This window comes from Guillardia theta (assembly GCF_000315625.1).
Source record: "Guillardia theta CCMP2712 unplaced genomic scaffold GUITHscaffold_2, whole genome shotgun sequence".
In the NCBI taxonomy this organism is placed as follows: Eukaryota; class Cryptophyceae; order Pyrenomonadales; family Geminigeraceae; genus Guillardia; species Guillardia theta.
The window spans coordinates 271,864-291,570 of NW_005434672.1; the positions used below are offsets into that span (position 1 = coordinate 271,864).

Genomic DNA, 19,707 nt, shown 5'->3' on the forward strand with positions numbered 1-19,707 from the left:
CTCGGACTATGCGAGCTTTGCTACCGTACCGTTACACAATTCGTTTCAAAGTGATGAAGGGGCATTGACACCCCACCCTTCTTTTCATATGGCTTCAGACTGGAAACAAAGGGGTATACAAGAGCTGCAGGTGGTTCTCTTCTTCGGGGGTGGGGTGGATAATGAAACCTGGACATTGTAGGGGGTACTGGTGATGACATCAGACCTTCGAAAAGCCACTCTGACTCCTCGCACCGTCAGGAACCATGCGCACCATCCTCTACGGAGTACGTCGCCCCTCCTCCTCTCCTTACTTGCCCTCCTCCTCGTGCTTGCAGCTGCTGTTGATTTCTCAGTCTGATATCCATCGATCGTTTTTCACCTGTTTTTGTTTTGTTGGTATCAAGAAACTAGTCGATCATGAGATGAGGTGTGGTGATTTTTGTCGCTAGTGTACGCCTGTTTCGAGAGCTCGTTTCATTCCATTTGGACTTGATGTTTGATTTGAAGAATCCTGCGAAATATTTCTATTCTATACGGGGAGCCAGTTATCCCCTCATACCCTTGCTTATCTGCTTCGTGTGGTATCTAACCGAATTGGATGGGCTGGGGCTTGTTTTCCTCCATCCAATTTTCTTGGGGGTTCAATCACATCAGCTGACTTGAAAATGAAGTACATTCAAAGAAGGATGTTGAGTAGATTATTCTGCTATGTTTCATCTTCTGATGCTCTGTTTCATCACATGTAGTGCACTGTTACAGTTGTTGATGACGTATTGCAATGCTTTGACTGATGGTTGCAATTTGTTGATACTCTTCCAGCCTGCCTTGTGATTTTCTTATCTTCACATTGATCTCCTCACCTTCATTTGATTTTGTTATGTTCGTTACTCTTACATCAATTCACAGAAAAAGGCAGCTGCTCTCTACACCCAGGCTGGTGACTACCAGAAGACTGCCCGCTTCTACTACAAGAAGGCAGAGGATACCTACTACCAGGCCAACAACTGGGCTTCCTACGATGACTGGCGCCGTGCTCGCGACCAGTGGGACTACTTCTACTCCCGCAATCGGTAAGCGACAACGTTTATCGGGGACAAGGGGGGCTGCATGGTTCGGTATCAGTATTGAGAGTCTCGAGAGTTGAGAGACTGGGGGATTGTTTCAAGTCAAAATTAGTCTGTGCACTTGTGCAACACTGGAGCCATCTTTCAAAGCTTTTGTTTGATTACATCAGGATGTTAACATTAAAGATGATCTCCGATTTTATCTGTACTGTTATGTTTACATGGGCCCCGTATGCGTCATCAATGCTTGATATTCACAAGACACGTTCTTTCGCTCGAAGTCCCAACTGCGCGTCAGGTGTTAACATCCTGGGAATAATTTCAACCTGCACGTACATGAAAATCCATCCACCTATGTCACCCGATACAACCCGCCCTGCCCCGTACACAAGTCAAGGCACTAGCTCAACGGAAGGAATTGCGTACGTGCGTCTGCAGCGACAGAACATACTGATTGCATATGACATGTCATCTCCGCAATACACGTGTCACTAAAACAATCCCAAACCTGCCTTTATGTTCACACAGGAAACAAGTGAAACAACGCTTTTCACCCTCACTCCGCAGTCCACAGATCCGGACACAAGTCGTCTGGAAAGACTGTTGTACTGTTTGAAATGATAAGTTTGTTTGAACAGCGTCAAAGCAACTCACGCAAATCGACCAGATGCTGTCATCATGCCCAATAAGCGTCGCGAGGCACTCGCCAGTTCGGATATCAAACTTCTTGACACATTTATCACCACTCCCAACAATGATAAGATTCTTCAGAAGATTCTGTCAAATGGTGTTGGAAGAAAGGCTCGACAAACCTGTTCCTGAATCAAGTCTGCACTAAAAACAGGATTCTCTTCTGTTCCATCAGTGAAGGATAGTCCTTAAATACAAATGAGAATCTCACTTTTTAAAGTCCGATTACACAAAACCTGTCTTCTCTGTCCTTAGATCCCAGAGGAGTATTTTTCCATCACTTGAGACTGATAACAGAGACTTTGCGAAAAGAGCGAATATCAGTCAATCGTGGTAATTCATTACAGGCAGAGGAACAAGGGGCACCTTATGGGGAGAATATGAACTCTCGCCGTTATCCTTCGATGCCCGCACGACAAAAACACTGTAAAATCAATGAGCTGCCAATCCTCGGAGCGCTTTAGTTCGCCTGGAATTGTGAGCCTTAAGGGTCTGATAGTTGCTTCCCGTTTCAAAGTCCCAAACCTGCCATTTTGGTCATGTTGGAGCGATGGGCGCGTAGCTTCTTCAGTTTACCTTGACGGTTGTGTCAGCACTCCCCGAATATATGTTTCCTCCATCCATATCACAGCACCAAACATAGCCAGGCCGATGGCCTTTGAGGATTCGTAGGCAACTGCCCTCAGGACTCAGTCTCGCTGACATGCCGAAAGAGCAATAAGCATTCTTACCTCATAGGACTGGAACTTCCTGAGATCTGATCCACCCCACACTGCCACAACTTCAATGTACTATCGGCTGAGCTGGTGACCACGTAATCGTCAAATGTCGCAAGATCCCATACCGAGCCGCTATGACTGTTCTGCTCCACCCACGTGCACGTCAAACTTTCGAGATCCCACCAACCGATTGTCCGATCTTCACCAACTGTCAAGAGAGTCTCGCCCAGCAACTTGCAAGAATTCACGCTCCCTCTATGCCCTTCCAATGAATGTACGCTGAACAGGCCGCGTTGCCAGTTGTTGTCAACGACGTGCCAGTATTGATATAGCTTGTCGTAATCACCTTCCTCGATCTCATTCCAACCATTAGATAACGGATGTTCGTGTGGTCTGCATTCCTCCTTGCCTCCCCATCTATCCACAAACAACGCCTTCCATAGCTGTCTGGAAGATCGACAAATCTCAGAGTACCTCTTGCAAGCGCATGACAGCATGCAGATATAGAAGACAGGCAGCTTCATCAAGATTTTGATAACGACTTCCTCTGGCATGAAGTGCAACTCAAGGTTTTTTATCATACACGTTTCAGCGGCAGGTTGTGACGTAACGTTGGAGCGCTTTGAGTCAAATAATCGCTCGAGTTCGTCGTCAAGATCATCACTTGAGTCTGATCCCCTTGACTCCATGTCTCCTGATTGAACTCTACAGACCACTTGGTCAAATTTGATAGGAGATAAATATCATGCAAGTAAGACTTCAAGTCATCGACAGGAAATCCTTTTTTCGATTTATCAGACTCCTCCACGTTGGAAGGGATACGATTGCTCTGTTGTAATCAAAGCTCGCTCCGTACTGTCTCATGCATTCTCCTGTAGCATTCACACTGTCTCTGTTCTCCTATCCCGTCAGTGATCATCCTTTCCGCTCGATGTTCCCTGCCCATATCCTTCCTCCAACACCGCATTCCGCATCTTTGTACTCTCTGGAAACCCTCATCCCCGCTTGAACCCTCATTTTATTTCCACCTCCCCACGCAGTACCACTGCTATTTTACCTGTAATCCCACCCGTACATTCCTCTTACAAGAAGGTGGTAGGGGTTATTTCCCCAGACCTCCATATTTGGAGTCCAGCTTTCGGCAACCCCCACCCCACCCATTACAACTCATCGACATGTGACCCCTTCTCAATAGCAGATTTTACTGGGTACTGATGGTAGATTCTCAAATCCCAGCAAACCGCCACCCCACCCAATCACCAAGTACCCCAGGACAGAATACGATGACCTAAGAAATTGGTATGAGGATGGTGATGAACGAGGGGGTACTCGAATTGAAGGTGGGTGCCCCCGGTTTGATCGACAGCTCCAGTGGGGGGTGCTTGGGGTATGGAGGTGGAGGTGGGGATAGTTGAGTGCGAGGGGTAGGGGGTAGTAGACGGTGGGAAATGGCAGAGACAAAGTCGAGCGCTGGCATGGAGAGGAGGAGAGGAGGAGAAGGAGGAGAAGGACATGAGGAGACGAGGAGATGAGGACATGAGGAGCGGAGGAAAGGGCTCTGAGGAAGGAGAGAAGCATAGAGGAGGTATGAGTGGAACATCATGGGGGTTGGGTCTACGGGTTGTGAACGACTCCCAACTCATGAGAAACCTGCAATGGATCGCACTTTGTTGTGATTGTGCTGATGGAAGCAAGCAGTGTCCCGAGATGAAAACCATGCTCCATGTTGATGGTTTTCCACGATGGCTTTCAACATCCTGCTGAAAGTGTTTTTTCTTCTTCTTTGACTGTTTTCCATTACAGAATGTCAGGTCTGCTCGGATCTTTTGCTGCATGCATTGCTTGCCAGGCTTGCACATGCGTATCATCGAGCATTTGCACCTTTCTATGCGGGTGACCGATTGAGATTGATGTCGTATTAGGTGTCTGACTTGCTCTTGAATACTAGAAAACTGTGTTCTGGGAATGACTCTCCAAAGCAAGAGACTGTAGTCTCTCGGACATCGAGGTTAACGTATTTCTTCTTGTTCCTAGTTGTGGTGCTGGCAACCTGGGTAAGACCTTTGCTTTTGTTGTTTTAATATCAAGCTGCGGGCATTCATGGATTGTTTTCAGATTTTCAGAGACAAGGCTCCAGAGTCCTTCACTGGGAACGATATCTTTAGCAAGAGCCTCAACTGTCCGAGTGATACGAAATCGAATGGATGTGTCGCGCGGTATGCGAGGGGGGGCAGGGCCGTGTTGTCCTTTGACTGGAATCTCGTGTAACAGAGCTTTCGTCTTGCGCCTTTGTTTCGCGACTTCAGTCTTTCACCTCACACTGGGGCTCCCCACTATTGGTGTCAACGACTACTCAAATCCCCGTGTTGCCTTTCATACAGCTCTATGGCCGATCAAGCTGGTGAGAAACGAATTGAAGATGTTGCTTTTATTGATGCAATGTTATTTGAAGGCGTGGTGGGCCATACTGCACTTCATTGTCTTTCTGATCCCATCGTCGTTCTTCCTTGGATTTGGATGGCTGGCGTTGATTTTCGGGATTCTTTTTATCCTCGTCCAGGTGCCTTGTTTGTGGACAACTCCAAATGATGTACTGAAACAATTGAAGATCATCTTGTATATTGAATGGGTGTATCAATTGAATGAGGATTGGATTGCCAGGGTAATGTTTCACATTTCGCCGGATTCCAATCGAAGATTTTTGAACTGATAGCTTGGCGCAGGATGGAGCGGAGAACATCTCTGGGCCATTTCACATTGCCATTATGATCATTTCTTTCATTTGCTTTGGCGGGTCTGTTACACTGACAGCATTCATGTTCAAATGGTATCCTTGAACCAATCGATCTGAAGCAGTTTCAGTTACGCCTGTACAGGTTCGGAACAAGTTCGACGCAGCCCGAGGAATCATGCGGGCTCTACTTGTTTTTCATTTCCTGGAACCTTATTATGTTCGTGTTTCTTACAATCCTTTCGTTTCGCGTAAGAACAGAAACTCCATCAAGCGTAGCTTGAGGTTTGATGGTCTTTTGCAGGCAACCGAATGGGTTCCTTCGACAGGCCTGCTTCCGAGCACACTCGTCGCGATCTTCATGACGTTTAAGGTTCTCAACGCGCTCTACTCGCAGAATACGTGCAACTCTATCAGCGCTGCAAGCAGCACAGGGCCTCCGGAGGTAGCCGGTGTAGTGCCGTAGCAACATGACACTGACTTCAAGTAAGGTCATTGGTGGGATTTCTATCATCATCGCTGTCGTTCTGGCAGCTTACAATAGCGTATGGATCTCAAAAGGAATGGACCGTGATGGTCAGTTCTGGGGGCCAACGCACGATAGCGGTGCCCAATCGAACGATCGTTCGGTAAGTGACTTGAAATGTGCTGCGTGCAAGGGCTTGTTTGCATGTTCATTTTATTTATCGTTGCTGTTGCATGATCTGATTAGGTTCCTCTTGTGGAGCTCGAAGCACAACCAACGAACCACATGAACACAGATACTGTTGAACACGGCGAATCAGGTGAAATACCCCAAAGATGGGTCGTCGGTAAGATCTTTGTGTGTAGAAGCTCCTGCGCTTTCTGGACCCGTCGGCTACAATGTTGCTTTCTTCCATTTCGCAGTAGCATTTGGAATGTGCTACGTCGCAATGCAGGTATGCCTATCCATGCCCTCCTTGTTTCTTTGATTGTCCTCACCACCCGATTTGTGACATTGCTTGCAGCTTACAAACTGGAACACTGAATACACCGTGAACAGCATCGATAAGAGCACTACAAGCATGTGGATCAAGATTGTAGATTCTTGGATTCTATCTCTGATGTACGGATGGTCCATGATCGCGCCCAAGGTTTTGACAAATAGACAATTCGAGTACTAGAGTCTGTTTTGTCCTTGTCAGACCTGAAGTTTGTACTTTTAACGTGTGCAGAGTATTTTTATTTTATTCCGCTTTTGCTAAATACAGCAAGTTTCTTGCCGTAGAGTTCTGTAGTCCATCCATTCGCTGTCGAGCATTTGTTGAAGCAATACATGGCGGGGATGATACTTCACCGAATATCTTTGACTCAAATAAAACTATGATACATCCAAATCACAGATCTCAAAAGATTTAGATTTGCTCTTGCTAATTTCAGATGTTTCCTGCCTCCACTTCAGGCTTTTCAGTGTCGTTCTTTGGGGTTTCCTCTTTCTCTTCAACCTCTAGCCCGATTTCTTCTTTCACCTGTCAAACCGTAATCATGGAGGTGCCATACTTGGAGGAGGGTAGCAAAATGTCCAAAGAATTAATTTGAAGAAGACAGGCAGTCAGAGAGTATGCATTAATATAGGATGGATTGAAGCAGAACAATCTGCAGGAAGGCAAAAGAGGGGACAACGCAGCCTGTAATACTGAATGGAGTCGAGAGAACGGGAGGGGGCATGAAGGTATGCATGGGGAAAGGTAGCATCTGTTATCAGTGGTACATACATCCTTAATGAAGTCATCGACGTCGAGGAGGTCGCGCATGTCAAACTCGTTCTTTTGCCTCCATTTGTCCAGCTCCCCCTTCTCCTGCCTGCGTTCACAACAACACAGCGATCAGAAGCAGCATCGTGCATACAACAGCACTTACAGTCCTGACTCTTCTGCGATCTTGTCTACAGCACCTGATGCCGAGACAGCGCAGACGGCAGTGAAGCTAAAGCCTCCGATCAACATGGCTTCGATGATCATGCCGGTATGCGTTGCAGAGGCGGTATCAAGCGCTATCTATCAATTCAAGGGGGAGAACAGCGGGGTTAGGAACGTATGAAACAAGGGACGGCGATGAGTAGCGAACCAGCTAAGAGTTTCAAGATGATCGATTCCCAGTGAGGAGGAACGAGCAGGAATGAGGACGAATCAGGAGGAGGCGGAGTGGGATGAGGAGGGGGTTCTGGTGATAACGTGTCAGGGAGGGGGGGTAGGGTGGTGTGTATTTTTTGGAGGAAGGTGAAAGGTCATCGGTTACGCTCACCGTTAATTTCGAATTCTAAAAACCTCGGAATCTTCTAAAAATATCTACAGTTTTCCTACAAGCCTAACAAATCGTACCGGTGAGAGTTTTAACGTTACTTAAAATGTTTTATCTCATTACTTCCGTACAAATTGTTTTAGTTTAACAACGCTGATATCAGATGAAGTCCCTTGTATGTGGGCGACTACTAGAGCAATGGCACACAAAACAGCTTCATTCCAGGCGCTCAAGGCAACGACGCTGGACGGCAAAGTCATCGACGCCTCCACCTTCCCCAACCCAGCAGGAGCAGTTGTGTTCCTCATCAGGAGAATGGGCTGCCCTCTATGCAGGGAAGAGGCTCTCTCTCTCTCTGGGTTGAAACCGAAGCTGGATGCCCGCGGGATCAGGTTGATAGGTATTGCTGGAGAGCACCTGGGACACGAGGAGTTTCGCAAAGACTTCTGGTAAAGATGTTTGACAATCGACTTGCTCGTTCCTTTAGTCCTTTTGTGCTTCCCCGGTCGTGTGTTCCTTGCTTCCATTCTGTTCGAACGTGTTTGTTTGCTCCTTGCAATTTTACTGATTCGCTTCAACTCAGGAAAGGAGAGCTGTACTTCGATCTGGGCAAGAAAACCTGGTATCCGCTCATGGGTGACGGCAAGACACCGACCAACACGTTCATGGGAATCTTCAGCTACTTGTGCGGCGGAACTGTAGCCAAAAATCTGAGGAGAGTGAATAGCAAAGGGATCCAAGGAAACCTGGCAGGAGAGGGGACGATTCTTGGAGGCGTCTGGGTCGTGGGGCCCGGATCGCAAGGAATCATCTTCGAGCACAGAGAGAAGTCGTGGGGCGACAACGTTTGCGTCAGCAACATGGAGGACCTCGAGAAAGCGATCAACAGCATCAAGTCTCCAACCATGTAGATTGCTAACTATTAGGAACAAAGAATGTTGTGTTATGGACTATGTCTATCTTCGCATGTCCATGACAATCTGTAAGTGGAATTTTGATCTCTTGTACCAAGTCATCGCATCTCCATCGCCCCCACTGTTCTCGTAGTTCGGTTGCGCTGTCCTTCTCTCCCTTCCTCCAGTGTCTTTCCCCATCTCCGCAGATCTGCGATAAAGCTGCGGATCTACCGTCATGTTGATGGCATGACAGACAAGCTCGATTGCTCACCCAAGATTGGGTTGTGCTCGTGGCCTGGCAGCGCGTACAAGCTCAAGAGCTGTTAGATTGCGTTAGCCACAATTGAGATGCTTGATTTGACGACACATAATGGGGAGAAAGCATGACGATGGAGCAACCACATGCTAGTATCATGCAGCATACGAGAATCTTGTCATTTTAGTCAAGGCATACCTTGCTCCAAGGATAATCCGTCACGTTGCATCAGATATGCGGTGATGACCTGCTAGCGTTACTCTCTACCAGATCCTCAGAAACAATGGTGCACCGCAGCAGAGCGGCTCTTTCCTTGGAAGCAGCTCACTAGAATCCCTCCTTTCTTTGCGCTGGCCTGAATTTACGTGTATCAACGGTATGGAGCCCCGGTGAATGCGGCAACCTCAATGTGCTCGCACAGAGATGGTAAACGTTGAAACAGGTTCGCATCTGCTTTCTCTTAGATCCCAGCGGCGTCTCCCCATGGTATGCAACATACTTGCCGAGTCTTCAATATCGTTAACAACCTGATATGATATCTCTGGATCTTTCAAAAACTGAAGCTCGTCATTTGCGAAGGCCAACCGTCATGCGGGCACCTTTTCGGAGCAAAGCACGAGAACGTGCGTGATGCCAAGTTGTTTCAGCGCTGAGGGGTTCTTGACGCTTCCTATAGAGCCGATGAAGACGTTATGTTTCACCAAGACCTGATACATGGTCTCTCAGAAGCAACGTCCTAGCTTCGGTGTTGGTACTACCGGCACAGAGTCCTCCAGACAAAACCGACTCACAGCAAGGCTCCTGGCATTCACAGTGAGCATAGCAGGGTTACGAGGAGAGAAGGCTTGAAAAAGGAGGAGATACCTTAGCAGTCGACCTGTCTTGTTGTCCCTGTTGTCCCTGCCGCTCTCCACTTCTGCTTCCATCCTATCCTCATGTCCTGCTGCTACAAATTCCCGCAGTTGATCGTTGAAGGGTGGAACCACATTCTTTTTTTGCGGTTTTAAATCCTTTTTCCCTTCAAAAGGTACCAGAAAATATTGTTTTTTTGGAAGTAATGATGAGCCGTTACCCAATGATCCCCAAAACATGTGAGCGAAGAATCATGCCGAATAAACAATCAATGAGCCCGTGAACACTCATGCCTAAAATAAAACAACGAACAAACAACAAACAACAAAAACGAACAAAACAAACTCCGACCTCGCCAATACTATGCTTGACGGCAATCCAGACTGAGGCTCATGATCAACGAGCAATCTCACCATGCCGGCATATCACGATCAAGCTCGACGGCTAAGCGCTCTCAGTCTCGCCTTGCATCGCTAGCACCCTCGCCATATGCAGACATAGTCGTTTATTCAAGTACATCCAATAACATCATGCTCCCGATATCCTACATGCATCCCTCGGCCCTCCCTCAATCGCTGCTGTACACCTCCCTCCGCCTCCCTCCCGTGCTCCCCCGCTTCCCCTGGTGCTTGTACGGCCAGTGCCCTACTCCCAGCCGCCTGCACACCAGCTTCATGGTCGACTTGCCGATGCCGATCTTGGCCGCCGCGACCTCGAGGCTCTCGTGGAAGTGCTCTGCCAGCCGCTCCCGCGTGATCTCCACCGGCCCGTCCCCTGCCGTGAGCTGCCGGGAGTGGATCACGACGACGTCTGGCCTGGTGGGCAGGCTGCGGAGACGGGCAGCTCCTGCGGCTGTGCGGGACGCGCCGAGGCCCTGAGACGCTGGCTCAGGCTGGTCTGGTGTCGGGGACTCCGGAATCCTGTGGGCGGCGATGTAGCAGCTGTCGAGCTGGTCCTCGGGCTCGTCCGGGATGCCGACGGCGTCGAGGGCGGCGGCCCAGTCTCCGCCGAGCACGAGAGGGGAGGCAAGCAGAGCGTGCCAGTCTGGCTCGAAGCCAGCCTTACAAGCTCCATGCGCCTTGGGGAGGCTTGGGATGGGGTATGACTTGAGGGGAGCCTCGGTGGGAGAAGAGAAGGCGGAGGAGGGCTGGGAGCCGGCGGTCGAGGTAGACAAGTCCAGCCAGTCGGCACTGGATACTGATGAGCATGCGCTCATGTCATCCTCCATGTCGTAGCTCGTGTCGCTTGGGCTCCACGCGGTTAAGCTCTCGTCGTCAGACCACATGTTGGAGGGTAGAGTAAGTGTCGTGGGGGAGGTGGTGCACAGATAGTCTGGATAGGGGGATAGGGAGAGAAAGGGCGGGCTGTCTGTCTGTAGCCTGGAGGTTGTAGCTTGCTGGCCGTGCCTGGTGCTCCGGGCTGAGTGTGCTGGTGGCAAGGCTGCGGACAGAGAGGTCTTGTAGGGGAGGGCGCAGGGGGAAAGTGGACATGGAGGCGGATCTGAGGTCACGGGATCACGCTGACGGGAGCATGCTGAAGCGACGCGAGGGTGCATTTTACCTCACGTATCACCAAGCAGCATTCGAAGCCGCGAGAAGCGTCTCGAGTTGTCTCGCTCTACTCGCGGAGATCAAGTCCGAGAAGGTGAGTGTTTTCGTATTCCTGCTCCGGGCCGGATTTATGACTTGGGCTAGATCGCATCGCTTGGGCGGCTTCAGAGAATGGAGGCCGGAAAGAGCTGCGTTATCAGGGTTAGCGGACCGTGACAGGTGCTCTGCAGACATATCTCCTAACTGACTTGGTCGCCAAGCTCCGACATCCAAAAAGGGTGTCCGGCTGGCAAGTGGACGATGCCGACTCAAGACCAACTCCGACCTCGCCAATACTATGCTTGACGGCAATCCAGACTGAGGCTCATGATCAACGAGCAATCTCACCATGCCGGCATATCACGATCAAGCTCGACGGCTAAGCGCTCTCAGTCTCGCCTTGCATTGCTAGCACCCTCGCCATATGCAGACATAGTCGTTTATTCAAGTACATCCAATAACATCATGCTCCCGTTATCCTACATGCATCCCTCGGCCCTCCCTCAATCGCTGCTGTACACCTCCCTCCGGCTCCCTCCCTTGCTCCCCCGCTTCCCCTGGTGCTTGTACGGCCAGTGCCCTACTCCCAGCCGCCTGCACACCAGCTTCATCGTCGACTTGCCGATGCCGATCTTGGCCGCCGCGACCTCGAGGCTCTCGTGGAAGTGCTCTGCCAGCCGCTCCCGCGTGATCTCCACCGGCCCGTCCCCTGCCGTTAGCTGCCGGGAGTGGATCACGACGACGTCTGGCCTGGTGGGCAGGCTGCGGAGACGGGCAGCTCCTGCGGCTGTGCGGGACGCGCCGAGGCCCTGAGACGCTGCCTCTGGCTGATCTGGCGTCGGGGACTCCGGAATCCTGTGGGCGGCGATGTAGCAGCTGTCGAGCTGGTCTTCGGGCTCGTCCGGGATGCCGACGGCGTCGAGGGCGGCGGCCCAGTCTCCGCCGAGCACGAGAGGGGAGGCAAGCAGAGCGTGCCAGTCTGGCTCGAAGCCAGCCCTACAAGCTCCAGGCGCCTTGGGGAGGCTTGGGATGGGGTATGACTTGAGGGGAGCCTCGGTGGGAGAAGAGAAGGCGGAGGAGGGCTGGGAGCCGGCGGTCGAGGTAGACAAGTCCAGCCAGTCGACGCTGGATACTGATGAGCATGCGCTCATGTCATCCTCCATGTCGTAGCTCGTGTCGCTTGGGCTCCACGCGGTTAAGCTCTCGTCGTCAGACCACATGTTGGAGGGTAGAGTAAGTGTCGTGGGGGAGGTAGTGCACAGATAGTCTGGATAGGTGGATAGGGAGAGAAAGGGTGGGCTGTCTGTCTGTAGCCTGGTGGTTGTAGCTTGCTGGCCGTGCCTGGTGCTCCGGGCTGAGTGTGCTGGTGGCAAGGCTGCGGACAGAGAGGTCTTGTAGGGGAGAGCGCAGGGGGAAAGTGGACATGGAGGCGAATCTGAGGTCACGGGATCACGCTGACGGGAGCATGCTGAAGCGACGCGAGGGTGCATTTTACCTCACGTATCACCAAGCAGCATTCGAAGCCGCGAGAAGCGTCTCGAGTTGTCTCGCTCTACTCTCGGAGATCAAGTCCGAGAAGGTGAGTGTTTTCGCATTCCTGCTCCGGGCCGGATTTATGACTTGGGCTAGATCGCATCGCTTGGGCGGCTTCAGAGAATGGAGGCCGGAAAGAGCTGCGTTATCAGGGTTAGCGGACCGTGACAGGTGCTCTGCAGACATATCTCCTAACTGACTTGGTCGCCAAGCTCCGACATCCAAAAAGGGTGTGCCAGGCTGGCAAGTGGACGATGCCGACTCAAGACCAACTCCGACCTCGCCAATACTATGCTTGACGGCAATCCAGACTGAGGCTCATGATCAACGAGCAATCTCACCATGCCGGCATATCACGATCAAGCTCGACGGCTAAGCGCTCTCAGTCTCGCCTTGCATTGCTAGCACCCTCGCCATATGCAGACATAGTCGTTTATTCAAGTACATCCAATAACATCATGCTCCCGTTATCCTACATGCATCCCTCGGCCCTCCCTCTCAATCGCTGCTGTACACCTCCCTCCGGCTCCCTCCCTTGCTCCCCCGCTTCCCCTGGTGCTTGTACGGCCAGTGCCCTACTCCCAGCCGCCTGCACACCAGCTTCATCGTCGACTTGCCGATGCCGATCTTGGCCGCCGCGACCTCGAGGCTCTCGTGGAAGTGCTCTGCCAGCCGCTCCCGCGTGATCTCCACCGGCCCGTCCCCTGCCGTGAGCTGCCGGGAGTGGATCACGACGACGTCTGGCCTGGTGGGCAGGCTGCGGAGACGGGCAGCTCCTGCGGCTGTGCGGGACGCGCCGAGGCCCTGAGACGCTGCCTCTGGCTGATCTGGCGTCGGGGACTCCGGAATCCTGTGGGCGGCGATGTAGCAGCTGTCGAGCTGGTCTTCGGGCTCGTCCGGGATGCCGACGGCGTCGAGGGCGGCGGCCCAGTCTCCGCCGAGCACGAGAGGGGAGGCCAGCAGAGCGTGCCAGTCTGGCTCGAAGCCAGCCCTACAAGCTCCAGGCGCCTTGGGGAGGCTTGGGATGGGGTATGACTTGAGGGGAGCCTCGGTGGGAGAAGAGAAGGCGGAGGAGGGCTGGGAGCCGGCGGTCGAGGTAGACAAGTCCAGCCAGTCGACGCTGGATACTGATGAGCATGCGCTCATGTCATCCTCCATGTCGTAGCTCGTGTCGCTTGGGCTCCACGCGGTTAAGCTCTCGTCGTCAGACCACATGTTGGAGGGTAGAGTAAGTGTCGTGGGGGAGGTAGTGCACAGATAGTCTGGATAGGTGGATAGGGAGAGAAAGGGTGGGCTGTCTGTCTGTAGCCTGGTGGTTGTAGCTTGCTGGCCGTGCCTGGTGCTCCGGGCTGAGTGTGCTGGTGGCAAGGCTGCGGACAGAGAGGTCTTGTAGGGGAGAGCGCAGGGGGAAAGTGGACATGGAGGCGGATCTGAGGTCACGGGATCACGCTGACGGGAGCATGCTGAAGCGACGCGAGGGTGCATTTTACCTCACGTATCACCAAGCAGCATTCGAAGCCGCGAGAAGCGTCTCGAGTTGTCTCGCTCTACTCTCGGAGATCAAGTCCGAGAAGGTGAGTGTTTTCGCATTCCTGCTCCGGGCCGGATTTATGACTTGGGCTAGATCGCATCGCTTGGGCGGCTTCAGAGAATGGAGGCCGGAAAGAGCTGCGTTATCAGGGTTAGCGGACCGTGACAGGTGCTCTGCAGACATATCTCCTAACTGTCTTGGTCGCCAAGCTCCGACATCCAAAAAGGGTGTGCCAGGCTGGCAAGTGGACGATGCCGACTCAAGACCAACTCCGACCTCGCCAATACTATGCTTGACGGCAATCCAGACTGAGGCTCATGATCAACGAGCAATCTCACCATGCCGGCATATCACGATCAAGCTCGACGGCTAAGCGCTCTCAGTCTCGCCTTGCATTGCTAGCACCCTCGCCATATGCAGACATAGTCGTTTATTCAAGTACATCCAATAACATCATGCTCCCGTTATCCTACATGCATCCCTCGGCCCTCCCTCTCAATCGCTGCTGTACACCTCCCTCCGGCTCCCTCCCTTGCTCCCCCGCTTCCCCTGGTGCTTGTACGGCCAGTGCCCTACTCCCAGCCGCCTGCACACCAGCTTCATCGTCGACTTGCCGATGCCGATCTTGGCCGCCGCGACCTCGAGGCTCTCGTGGAAGTGCTCTGCCAGCCGCTCCCGCGTGATCTCCACCGGCCCGTCCCCTGCCGTTAGCTGCCGGGAGTGGATCACGACGACGTCTGGCCTGGTGGGCAGGCTGCGGAGACGGGCAGCTCCTGCGGCTGTGCGGGACGCGCCGAGGCCCTGAGACGCTGCCTCTGGCTGATCTGGCGTCGGGGACTCCGGAATCCTGTGGGCGGCGATGTAGCAGCTGTCGAGCTGGTCTTCGGGCTCGTCCGGGATGCCGACGGCGTCGAGGGCGGCGGCCCAGTCTCCGCCGAGCACGAGAGGGGAGGCAAGCAGAGCGTGCCAGTCTGGCTCGAAGCCAGCCCTACAAGCTCCAGGCGCCTTGGGGAGGCTTGGGATGGGGTATGACTTGAGGGGAGCCTCGGTGGGAGAAGAGAAGGCGGAGGAGGGCTGGGAGCCGGCGGTCGAGGTAGACAAGTCCAGCCAGTCGACGCTGGATACTGATGAGCATGCGCTCATGTCATCCTCCATGTCGTAGCTCGTGTCGCTTGGGCTCCACGCGGTTAAGCTCTCGTCGTCAGACCACATGTTGGAGGGTAGAGTAAGTGTCGTGGGGGAGGTAGTGCACAGATAGTCTGGATAGGTGGATAGGGAGAGAAAGGGTGGGCTGTCTGTCTGTAGCCTGGTGGTTGTAGCTTGCTGGCCGTGCCTGGTGCTCCGGGCTGAGTGTGCTGGTGGCAAGGCTGCGGACAGAGAGGTCTTGTAGGGGAGAGCGCAGGGGGAAAGTGGACATGGAGGCGGATCTGAGGTCACGGGATCACGCTGACGGGAGCATGCTGAAGCGACGCGAGGGTGCATTTTACCTCACGTATCACCAAGCAGCATTCGAAGCCGCGAGAAGCGTCTCGAGTTGTCTCGCTCTACTCTCGGAGATCAAGTCCGAGAAGGTGAGTGTTTTCGCATTCCTGCTCCGGGCCGGATTTATGACTTGGGCTAGATCGCATCGCTTGGGCGGCTTCAGAGAATGGAGGCCGGAAAGAGCTGCGTTATCAGGGTTAGCGGACCGTGACAGGTGCTCTGCAGACATATCTCCTAACTGACTTGGTCGCCAAGCTCCGACATCCAAAAAGGGTGTGCCAGGCTGGCAAGTGGACGATGCCGACTCAAGACCAACTCCGACCTCGCCAATACTATGCTTGACGGCAATCCAGACTGAGGCTCATGATCAACGAGCAATCTCACCATGCCGGCATATCACGATCAAGCTCGACGGCTAAGCGCTCTCAGTCTCGCCTTGCATTGCTAGCACCCTCGCCATATGCAGACATAGTCGTTTATTCAAGTACATCCAATAACATCATGCTCCCGTTATCCTACATGCATCCCTCGGCCCTCCCTCTCAATCGCTGCTGTACACCTCCCTCCGGCTCCCTCCCTTGCTCCCCCGCTTCCCCTGGTGCTTGTACGGCCAGTGCCCTACTCCCAGCCGCCTGCACACCAGCTTCATCGTCGACTTGCCGATGCCGATCTTGGCCGCCGCGACCTCGAGGCTCTCGTGGAAGTGCTCTGCCAGCCGCTCCCGCGTGATCTCCACCGGCCCGTCCCCTGCCGTGAGCTGCCGGGAGTGGATCACGACGACGTCTGGCCTGGTGGGCAGGCTGCGGAGACGGGCAGCTCCTGCGGCTGTGCGGGACGCGCCGAGGCCCTGAGACGCTGCCTCTGGCTGATCTGGCGTCGGGGACTCCGGAATCCTGTGGGCGGCGATGTAGCAGCTGTCGAGCTGGTCTTCGGGCTCGTCCGGGATGCCGACGGCGTCGAGGGCGGCGGCCCAGTCTCCGCCGAGCACGAGAGGGGAGGCCAGCAGAGCGTGCCAGTCTGGCTCGAAGCCAGCCCTACAAGCTCCAGGCGCCTTGGGGAGGCTTGGGATGGGGTATGACTTGAGGGGAGCCTCGGTGGGAGAAGAGAAGGCGGAGGAGGGCTGGGAGCCGGCGGTCGAGGTAGACAAGTCCAGCCAGTCGGCGCTGGATACTGATGAGCATGCGCTCATGTCATCCTCCATGTCGTAGCTCGTGTCGCTTGGGCTCCACGCGGTTAAGCTCTCGTCGTCAGACCACATGTTGGAGGGTAGAGTAAGTGTCGTGGGGGAGGTGGTGCACAGATAGTCTGGATAGGTGGATAGGGAGAGAAAGGGTGGGCTGTCTGTCTGTAGCCTGGTGGTTGTAGCTTGCTGGCCGTGCCTGGTGCTCCGGGCTGAGTGTGCTGGTGGCAAGGCTGCGGACAGAGAGGTCTTGTATGGAAGGGCGCAGGGGGAAAGTGGACATGGAGGCGGATCTGAGGTCACGGGATCACGCTGACGGGAGCATGCTGAAGCGACGCGAGGGTGCATTTTACCTCACGTATCACCAAGCAGCATTCGAAGCCGCGAGAAGCGTCTCGAGTTGTCTCGCTCTACTCTCGGAGATCAAGTCCGAGAAGGTGAGTGTTTTCGCATTCCTGCTCCGGGCCGGATTTATGACTTGGGCTAGATCGCATCGCTTGGGCGGCTTCAGAGAATGGAGGCCGGAAAGAGCTGCGTTATCAGGGTTAGCGGACCGTGACAGGTGCTCTGCAGACATATCTCCTAACTGTCTTGGTCGCCAAGCTCCGACATCCAAAAAGGGTGTGCCAGGCTGGCAAGTGGACGATGCCGACTCAAGACCAACTCCGACCTCGCCAATACTATGCTTGACGGCAATCCAGACTGAGGCTCATGATCAACGAGCAATCTCACCATGCCGGCATATCACGATCAAGCTCGACGGCTAAGCGCTCTCAGTCTCGCCTTGCATTGCTAGCACCCTCGCCATATGCAGACATAGTCGTTTATTCAAGTACATCCAATAACATCATGCTCCCGTTATCCTACATGCATCCCTCGGCCCTCCCTCTCAATCGCTGCTGTACACCTCCCTCCGGCTCCCTCCCTTGCTCCCCCGCTTCCCCTGGTGCTTGTACGGCCAGTGCCCTACTCCCAGCCGCCTGCACACCAGCTTCATCGTCGACTTGCCGATGCCGATCTTGGCCGCCGCGACCTCGAGGCTCTCGTGGAAGTGCTCTGCCAGCCGCTCCCGCGTGATCTCCACCGGCCCGTCCCCTGCCGTGAGCTGCCGGGAGTGGATCACGACGACGTCTGGCCTGGTGGGCAGGCTGCGGAGACGGGCAGCTCCTGCGGCTGTGCGGGACGCGCCGAGGCCCTGAGACGCTGCCTCTGGCTGATCTGGCGTCGGGGACTCCGGAATCCTGTGGGCGGCGATGTAGCAGCTGTCGAGCTGGTCTTCGGGCTCGTCCGGGATGCCGACGGCGTCGAGGGCGGCGGCCCAGTCTCCGCCGAGCACGAGAGGGGAGGCAAGCAGAGCGTGCCAGTCTGGCTCGAATGCAAATTGATCGATTTGGTTCAGTAACATTATGATTTTAATGTGTGTTCTTCAATGTGATGTTTCCTTTCTGATGTTGTTTCAGACACTTGATGCTCTTGCTTTGCTGTTGTCCCCTTTCCCTGTCTACAGTCCTTGAAAAGGGTGGCCATGGAGCGTTGCGAGTTTTTCGTAGGGGTCACGGGACACACATTGAGGTCACGGGATAAAGTTCGAACGGTCGAGAAACGTCTCGTCTAGCCCTTCGTTTCAACGGTCGGTTCGGAGCCTGACTCCGATTATTATTACTCAACAAGCTTCCGATTCTGGCCGTTGGGGAATTTGTCCGAGTCACGTTACTCCGGGGCTCCAGGCGGCCAAACGACGTGAAAACTGTTTGAGAGCCCATGTGCCTTGTCAGCACCTTATCTGTCTGATCTTGTGCCGGCTCCCTTCCCCACAACTCGCCACTAAAACAAACTCCGAAACCTTCCTTCCTACACAAACAAGAAGCGGTAACCATCGAACACGATTCAGCCATAAGATACAACACTCATGTCAACCAGCGAGAAGAACAGTTACAAAGATACGCATTCGGCACACAATATCCCTTCCAATTCCCTATCAAGCTACTTAAATGACGCCGACTGGCTGGACTTGTCTACCTCGACCGCCGGCTCCCAGCCCTCCTCCGCCTTCTCTTCTCCCACCGAGGCTCCCCTCAAGTCATACCCCATCCCAAGCCTCCCCAAGGCGCCTGGAGCTTGTAGGGCTGGCTTCGAGCCAGACTGGCACGCTCTGCTTGCCTCCCCTCTCGTGCTCGGCGGAGACTGGGCCGCCGCCCTCGACGCCGTCGGCATCCCGGACGAGCCCGAGGACCAGCTCGACAGCTGCTACATCGCCGCCCACAGGATTCCGGAGTCCCCGACGCCAGATCAGCCAGAGCCAGCGTCTCAGGGCCTCGGCGCGTCCCGCACAGCCGCAGGAGCTGCCCGTCTCCGCAGCCTGCCCACCAGGCCAGACGTCGTCGTGATCCACTCCCGGCAGCTCACGGCAGGGGACGGGCCGGTGGAGATCACGCGGGAGCGGCTGGCAGAGCACTTCCACGAGAGCCTCGAGGTCGCGGCGGCCAAGATCGGCATCGGCAAGTCGACGATGAAGCTGGTGTGCAGGCGGCTGGGAGTAGGGCACTGGCCGTACAAGCACCAGGGGAAGCGGGGGAGCAAGGGAGGGAGCCAGAGGGAGGTGTACAGCAGCGATTGAGGGAGCCTCGGAGGGCCGAGGGATGCATGTAGGATAACGGGAGCATGATGTTATTGGATGTACTTGAATAAACGACTATGTCTGCATATGGCGAGGGGGCTAGCACATTGAATACAGAGTTTGGGGGACAGTAGTCGGCAGGATTGGGTTTGGTTCTCGCTGTCTTTTCTCTTCTCGCCGTTTGGCCTGTGCGACAGTGTCAGGGTCAACTTCCGCGGCGGCCTCCTCGACTCTCCTGATTGTCCTCGTACTGATTTTTAACTTAACTTTGAGTAAAAGAATACAGAGGCGAGCCTGACGGTTCTTAGCTTTGATTCTGATAT

At 54.0% G+C, this 19,707-nt stretch overlaps 17 protein-coding genes across 17 annotated transcripts; 9 read left to right on the forward strand and 8 right to left on the reverse strand.

Annotated features, from left to right (window-relative positions):
- The first annotated feature begins 231 nt into the window (after positions 1-231).
- On the forward strand, positions 232-1,252 carry GUITHDRAFT_149850 (hypothetical protein). Its single transcript, XM_005841677.1, has 2 exons — positions 232-266; positions 889-1,252. The coding sequence occupies exons 1-2, from the start codon at positions 246-248 to the stop codon at positions 1,054-1,056; spliced, it is 189 nt and encodes a 62-aa protein (XP_005841734.1). The 5' UTR covers positions 232-245; the 3' UTR covers positions 1,057-1,252.
- Positions 1,253-4,256: 3,004 nt separating this feature from the next.
- On the forward strand, positions 4,257-6,431 carry GUITHDRAFT_149851 (hypothetical protein; the record flags this gene model as incomplete). Its single annotated transcript, XM_005841678.1, has 13 exons — positions 4,257-4,348; positions 4,404-4,509; positions 4,571-4,671; positions 4,727-4,856; positions 4,908-5,015; positions 5,064-5,117; positions 5,179-5,282; positions 5,332-5,437; positions 5,491-5,631; positions 5,678-5,815; positions 5,899-5,971; positions 6,018-6,106; positions 6,176-6,431. The coding sequence occupies 13 exons, from the start codon at positions 4,260-4,262 to the stop codon at positions 6,329-6,331; spliced, it is 1,395 nt and encodes a 464-aa protein (XP_005841735.1). The 3' UTR covers positions 6,332-6,431.
- Positions 6,432-6,583: 152 nt separating this feature from the next.
- Positions 6,584-7,168, reverse strand: GUITHDRAFT_99410 (hypothetical protein; the record flags this gene model as incomplete). Its single annotated transcript, XM_005841679.1, has 3 exons — positions 6,584-6,676; positions 6,923-7,010; positions 7,068-7,168. 3 exons carry the CDS (start codon positions 7,166-7,168, stop codon positions 6,584-6,586), a joined length of 282 nt encoding a protein of 93 aa, XP_005841736.1.
- A 465-nt stretch (positions 7,169-7,633) lies between these two features.
- Positions 7,634-8,152, forward strand: GUITHDRAFT_149853 (hypothetical protein). The gene has a single exon (XM_005841680.1). It carries the CDS (start codon positions 7,647-7,649, stop codon positions 7,899-7,901), a length of 255 nt encoding a protein of 84 aa, XP_005841737.1. The 5' UTR covers positions 7,634-7,646; the 3' UTR covers positions 7,902-8,152.
- Positions 8,153-8,352: 200 nt separating this feature from the next.
- Positions 8,353-9,578, reverse strand: GUITHDRAFT_149854 (hypothetical protein; the record flags this gene model as incomplete). Its single annotated transcript, XM_005841681.1, has 9 exons — positions 9,465-9,578; positions 9,359-9,401; positions 9,200-9,307; positions 9,100-9,157; positions 9,004-9,050; positions 8,893-8,955; positions 8,799-8,847; positions 8,616-8,664; positions 8,353-8,563 (listed from the first exon to the last, which is right to left on the reverse strand). Coding segments are annotated over exons 1-9 (530 nt in total), but the record flags the coding sequence as incomplete, so codon positions are not given.
- Positions 9,579-10,020: 442 nt separating this feature from the next.
- GUITHDRAFT_99412 (hypothetical protein) lies at positions 10,021-10,737 on the reverse strand (the record flags this gene model as incomplete). Its single annotated transcript, XM_005841682.1, has 1 exon — positions 10,021-10,737. One exon carries the CDS (start codon positions 10,735-10,737, stop codon positions 10,021-10,023), a length of 717 nt encoding a protein of 238 aa, XP_005841739.1.
- Positions 10,738-10,982: 245 nt separating this feature from the next.
- GUITHDRAFT_99413 (hypothetical protein) lies at positions 10,983-11,424 on the forward strand (the record flags this gene model as incomplete). Its single annotated transcript, XM_005841683.1, has 3 exons — positions 10,983-11,096; positions 11,147-11,203; positions 11,263-11,424. 3 exons carry the CDS (start codon positions 10,983-10,985, stop codon positions 11,422-11,424), a joined length of 333 nt encoding a protein of 110 aa, XP_005841740.1.
- A 43-nt stretch (positions 11,425-11,467) lies between these two features.
- Positions 11,468-12,389, reverse strand: GUITHDRAFT_149855 (hypothetical protein). The gene has a single exon (XM_005841684.1). The coding sequence runs from the start codon at positions 12,259-12,261 to the stop codon at positions 11,545-11,547; it is 717 nt and encodes a 238-aa protein (XP_005841741.1). The 5' UTR covers positions 12,262-12,389; the 3' UTR covers positions 11,468-11,544.
- A 117-nt stretch (positions 12,390-12,506) lies between these two features.
- GUITHDRAFT_99415 (hypothetical protein) lies at positions 12,507-12,889 on the forward strand (the record flags this gene model as incomplete). Its single annotated transcript, XM_005841685.1, has 3 exons — positions 12,507-12,620; positions 12,671-12,738; positions 12,787-12,889. 3 exons carry the CDS (start codon positions 12,507-12,509, stop codon positions 12,887-12,889), a joined length of 285 nt encoding a protein of 94 aa, XP_005841742.1.
- Positions 12,890-13,072: 183 nt separating this feature from the next.
- Positions 13,073-13,789, reverse strand: GUITHDRAFT_99416 (hypothetical protein; the record flags this gene model as incomplete). Its single annotated transcript, XM_005841686.1, has 1 exon — positions 13,073-13,789. One exon carries the CDS (start codon positions 13,787-13,789, stop codon positions 13,073-13,075), a length of 717 nt encoding a protein of 238 aa, XP_005841743.1.
- A 245-nt stretch (positions 13,790-14,034) lies between these two features.
- GUITHDRAFT_99417 (hypothetical protein) lies at positions 14,035-14,417 on the forward strand (the record flags this gene model as incomplete). The annotated part of the gene is made up of 3 exons (XM_005841687.1): positions 14,035-14,148; positions 14,199-14,266; positions 14,315-14,417. 3 exons carry the CDS (start codon positions 14,035-14,037, stop codon positions 14,415-14,417), a joined length of 285 nt encoding a protein of 94 aa, XP_005841744.1.
- Positions 14,418-14,600: 183 nt separating this feature from the next.
- On the reverse strand, positions 14,601-15,317 carry GUITHDRAFT_99418 (hypothetical protein; the record flags this gene model as incomplete). Its single annotated transcript, XM_005841688.1, has 1 exon — positions 14,601-15,317. One exon carries the CDS (start codon positions 15,315-15,317, stop codon positions 14,601-14,603), a length of 717 nt encoding a protein of 238 aa, XP_005841745.1.
- Positions 15,318-15,562: 245 nt separating this feature from the next.
- On the forward strand, positions 15,563-15,945 carry GUITHDRAFT_99419 (hypothetical protein; the record flags this gene model as incomplete). Its single annotated transcript, XM_005841689.1, has 3 exons — positions 15,563-15,676; positions 15,727-15,794; positions 15,843-15,945. The coding sequence occupies 3 exons, from the start codon at positions 15,563-15,565 to the stop codon at positions 15,943-15,945; spliced, it is 285 nt and encodes a 94-aa protein (XP_005841746.1).
- A 183-nt stretch (positions 15,946-16,128) lies between these two features.
- GUITHDRAFT_99420 (hypothetical protein) lies at positions 16,129-16,845 on the reverse strand (the record flags this gene model as incomplete). Its single annotated transcript, XM_005841690.1, has 1 exon — positions 16,129-16,845. The coding sequence occupies one exon, from the start codon at positions 16,843-16,845 to the stop codon at positions 16,129-16,131; it is 717 nt and encodes a 238-aa protein (XP_005841747.1).
- A 176-nt stretch (positions 16,846-17,021) lies between these two features.
- GUITHDRAFT_99421 (hypothetical protein) lies at positions 17,022-17,473 on the forward strand (the record flags this gene model as incomplete). The annotated part of the gene is made up of 3 exons (XM_005841691.1): positions 17,022-17,204; positions 17,255-17,322; positions 17,371-17,473. 3 exons carry the CDS (start codon positions 17,022-17,024, stop codon positions 17,471-17,473), a joined length of 354 nt encoding a protein of 117 aa, XP_005841748.1.
- Positions 17,474-17,656: 183 nt separating this feature from the next.
- Positions 17,657-18,172, reverse strand: GUITHDRAFT_99422 (hypothetical protein; the record flags this gene model as incomplete). Its single annotated transcript, XM_005841692.1, has 1 exon — positions 17,657-18,172. One exon carries the CDS (start codon positions 18,170-18,172, stop codon positions 17,657-17,659), a length of 516 nt encoding a protein of 171 aa, XP_005841749.1.
- A 579-nt stretch (positions 18,173-18,751) lies between these two features.
- On the forward strand, positions 18,752-19,384 carry GUITHDRAFT_149856 (hypothetical protein; the record flags this gene model as incomplete). The annotated part of the gene is made up of 1 exon (XM_005841693.1): positions 18,752-19,384. A coding segment is annotated over one exon (633 nt), but the record flags the coding sequence as incomplete, so codon positions are not given.
- Between the last annotated feature and the right edge of the window lie 323 nt (positions 19,385-19,707).

Coding starts and splice junctions, on each gene's coding strand:
- GUITHDRAFT_149850 (XM_005841677.1), top strand. CDS start 246: ATGCGCACCATCCTCTACGGA. Junction 267..888: donor TGCGCACCATCCTCTACGGA/GTACGTCGCCCC, acceptor ATCAATTCACAG/AAAAAGGCAGCTGCTCTCTA.
- GUITHDRAFT_149853 (XM_005841680.1), top strand. CDS start 7,647: ATGGCACACAAAACAGCTTCATTCCAGGCGCTCAAGGCAACGACGCTG.
- GUITHDRAFT_149855 (XM_005841684.1), bottom strand. CDS start 12,261: ATGTGGTCTGACGACGAGAGCTTAACCGCGTGGAGCCCAAGCGACACG.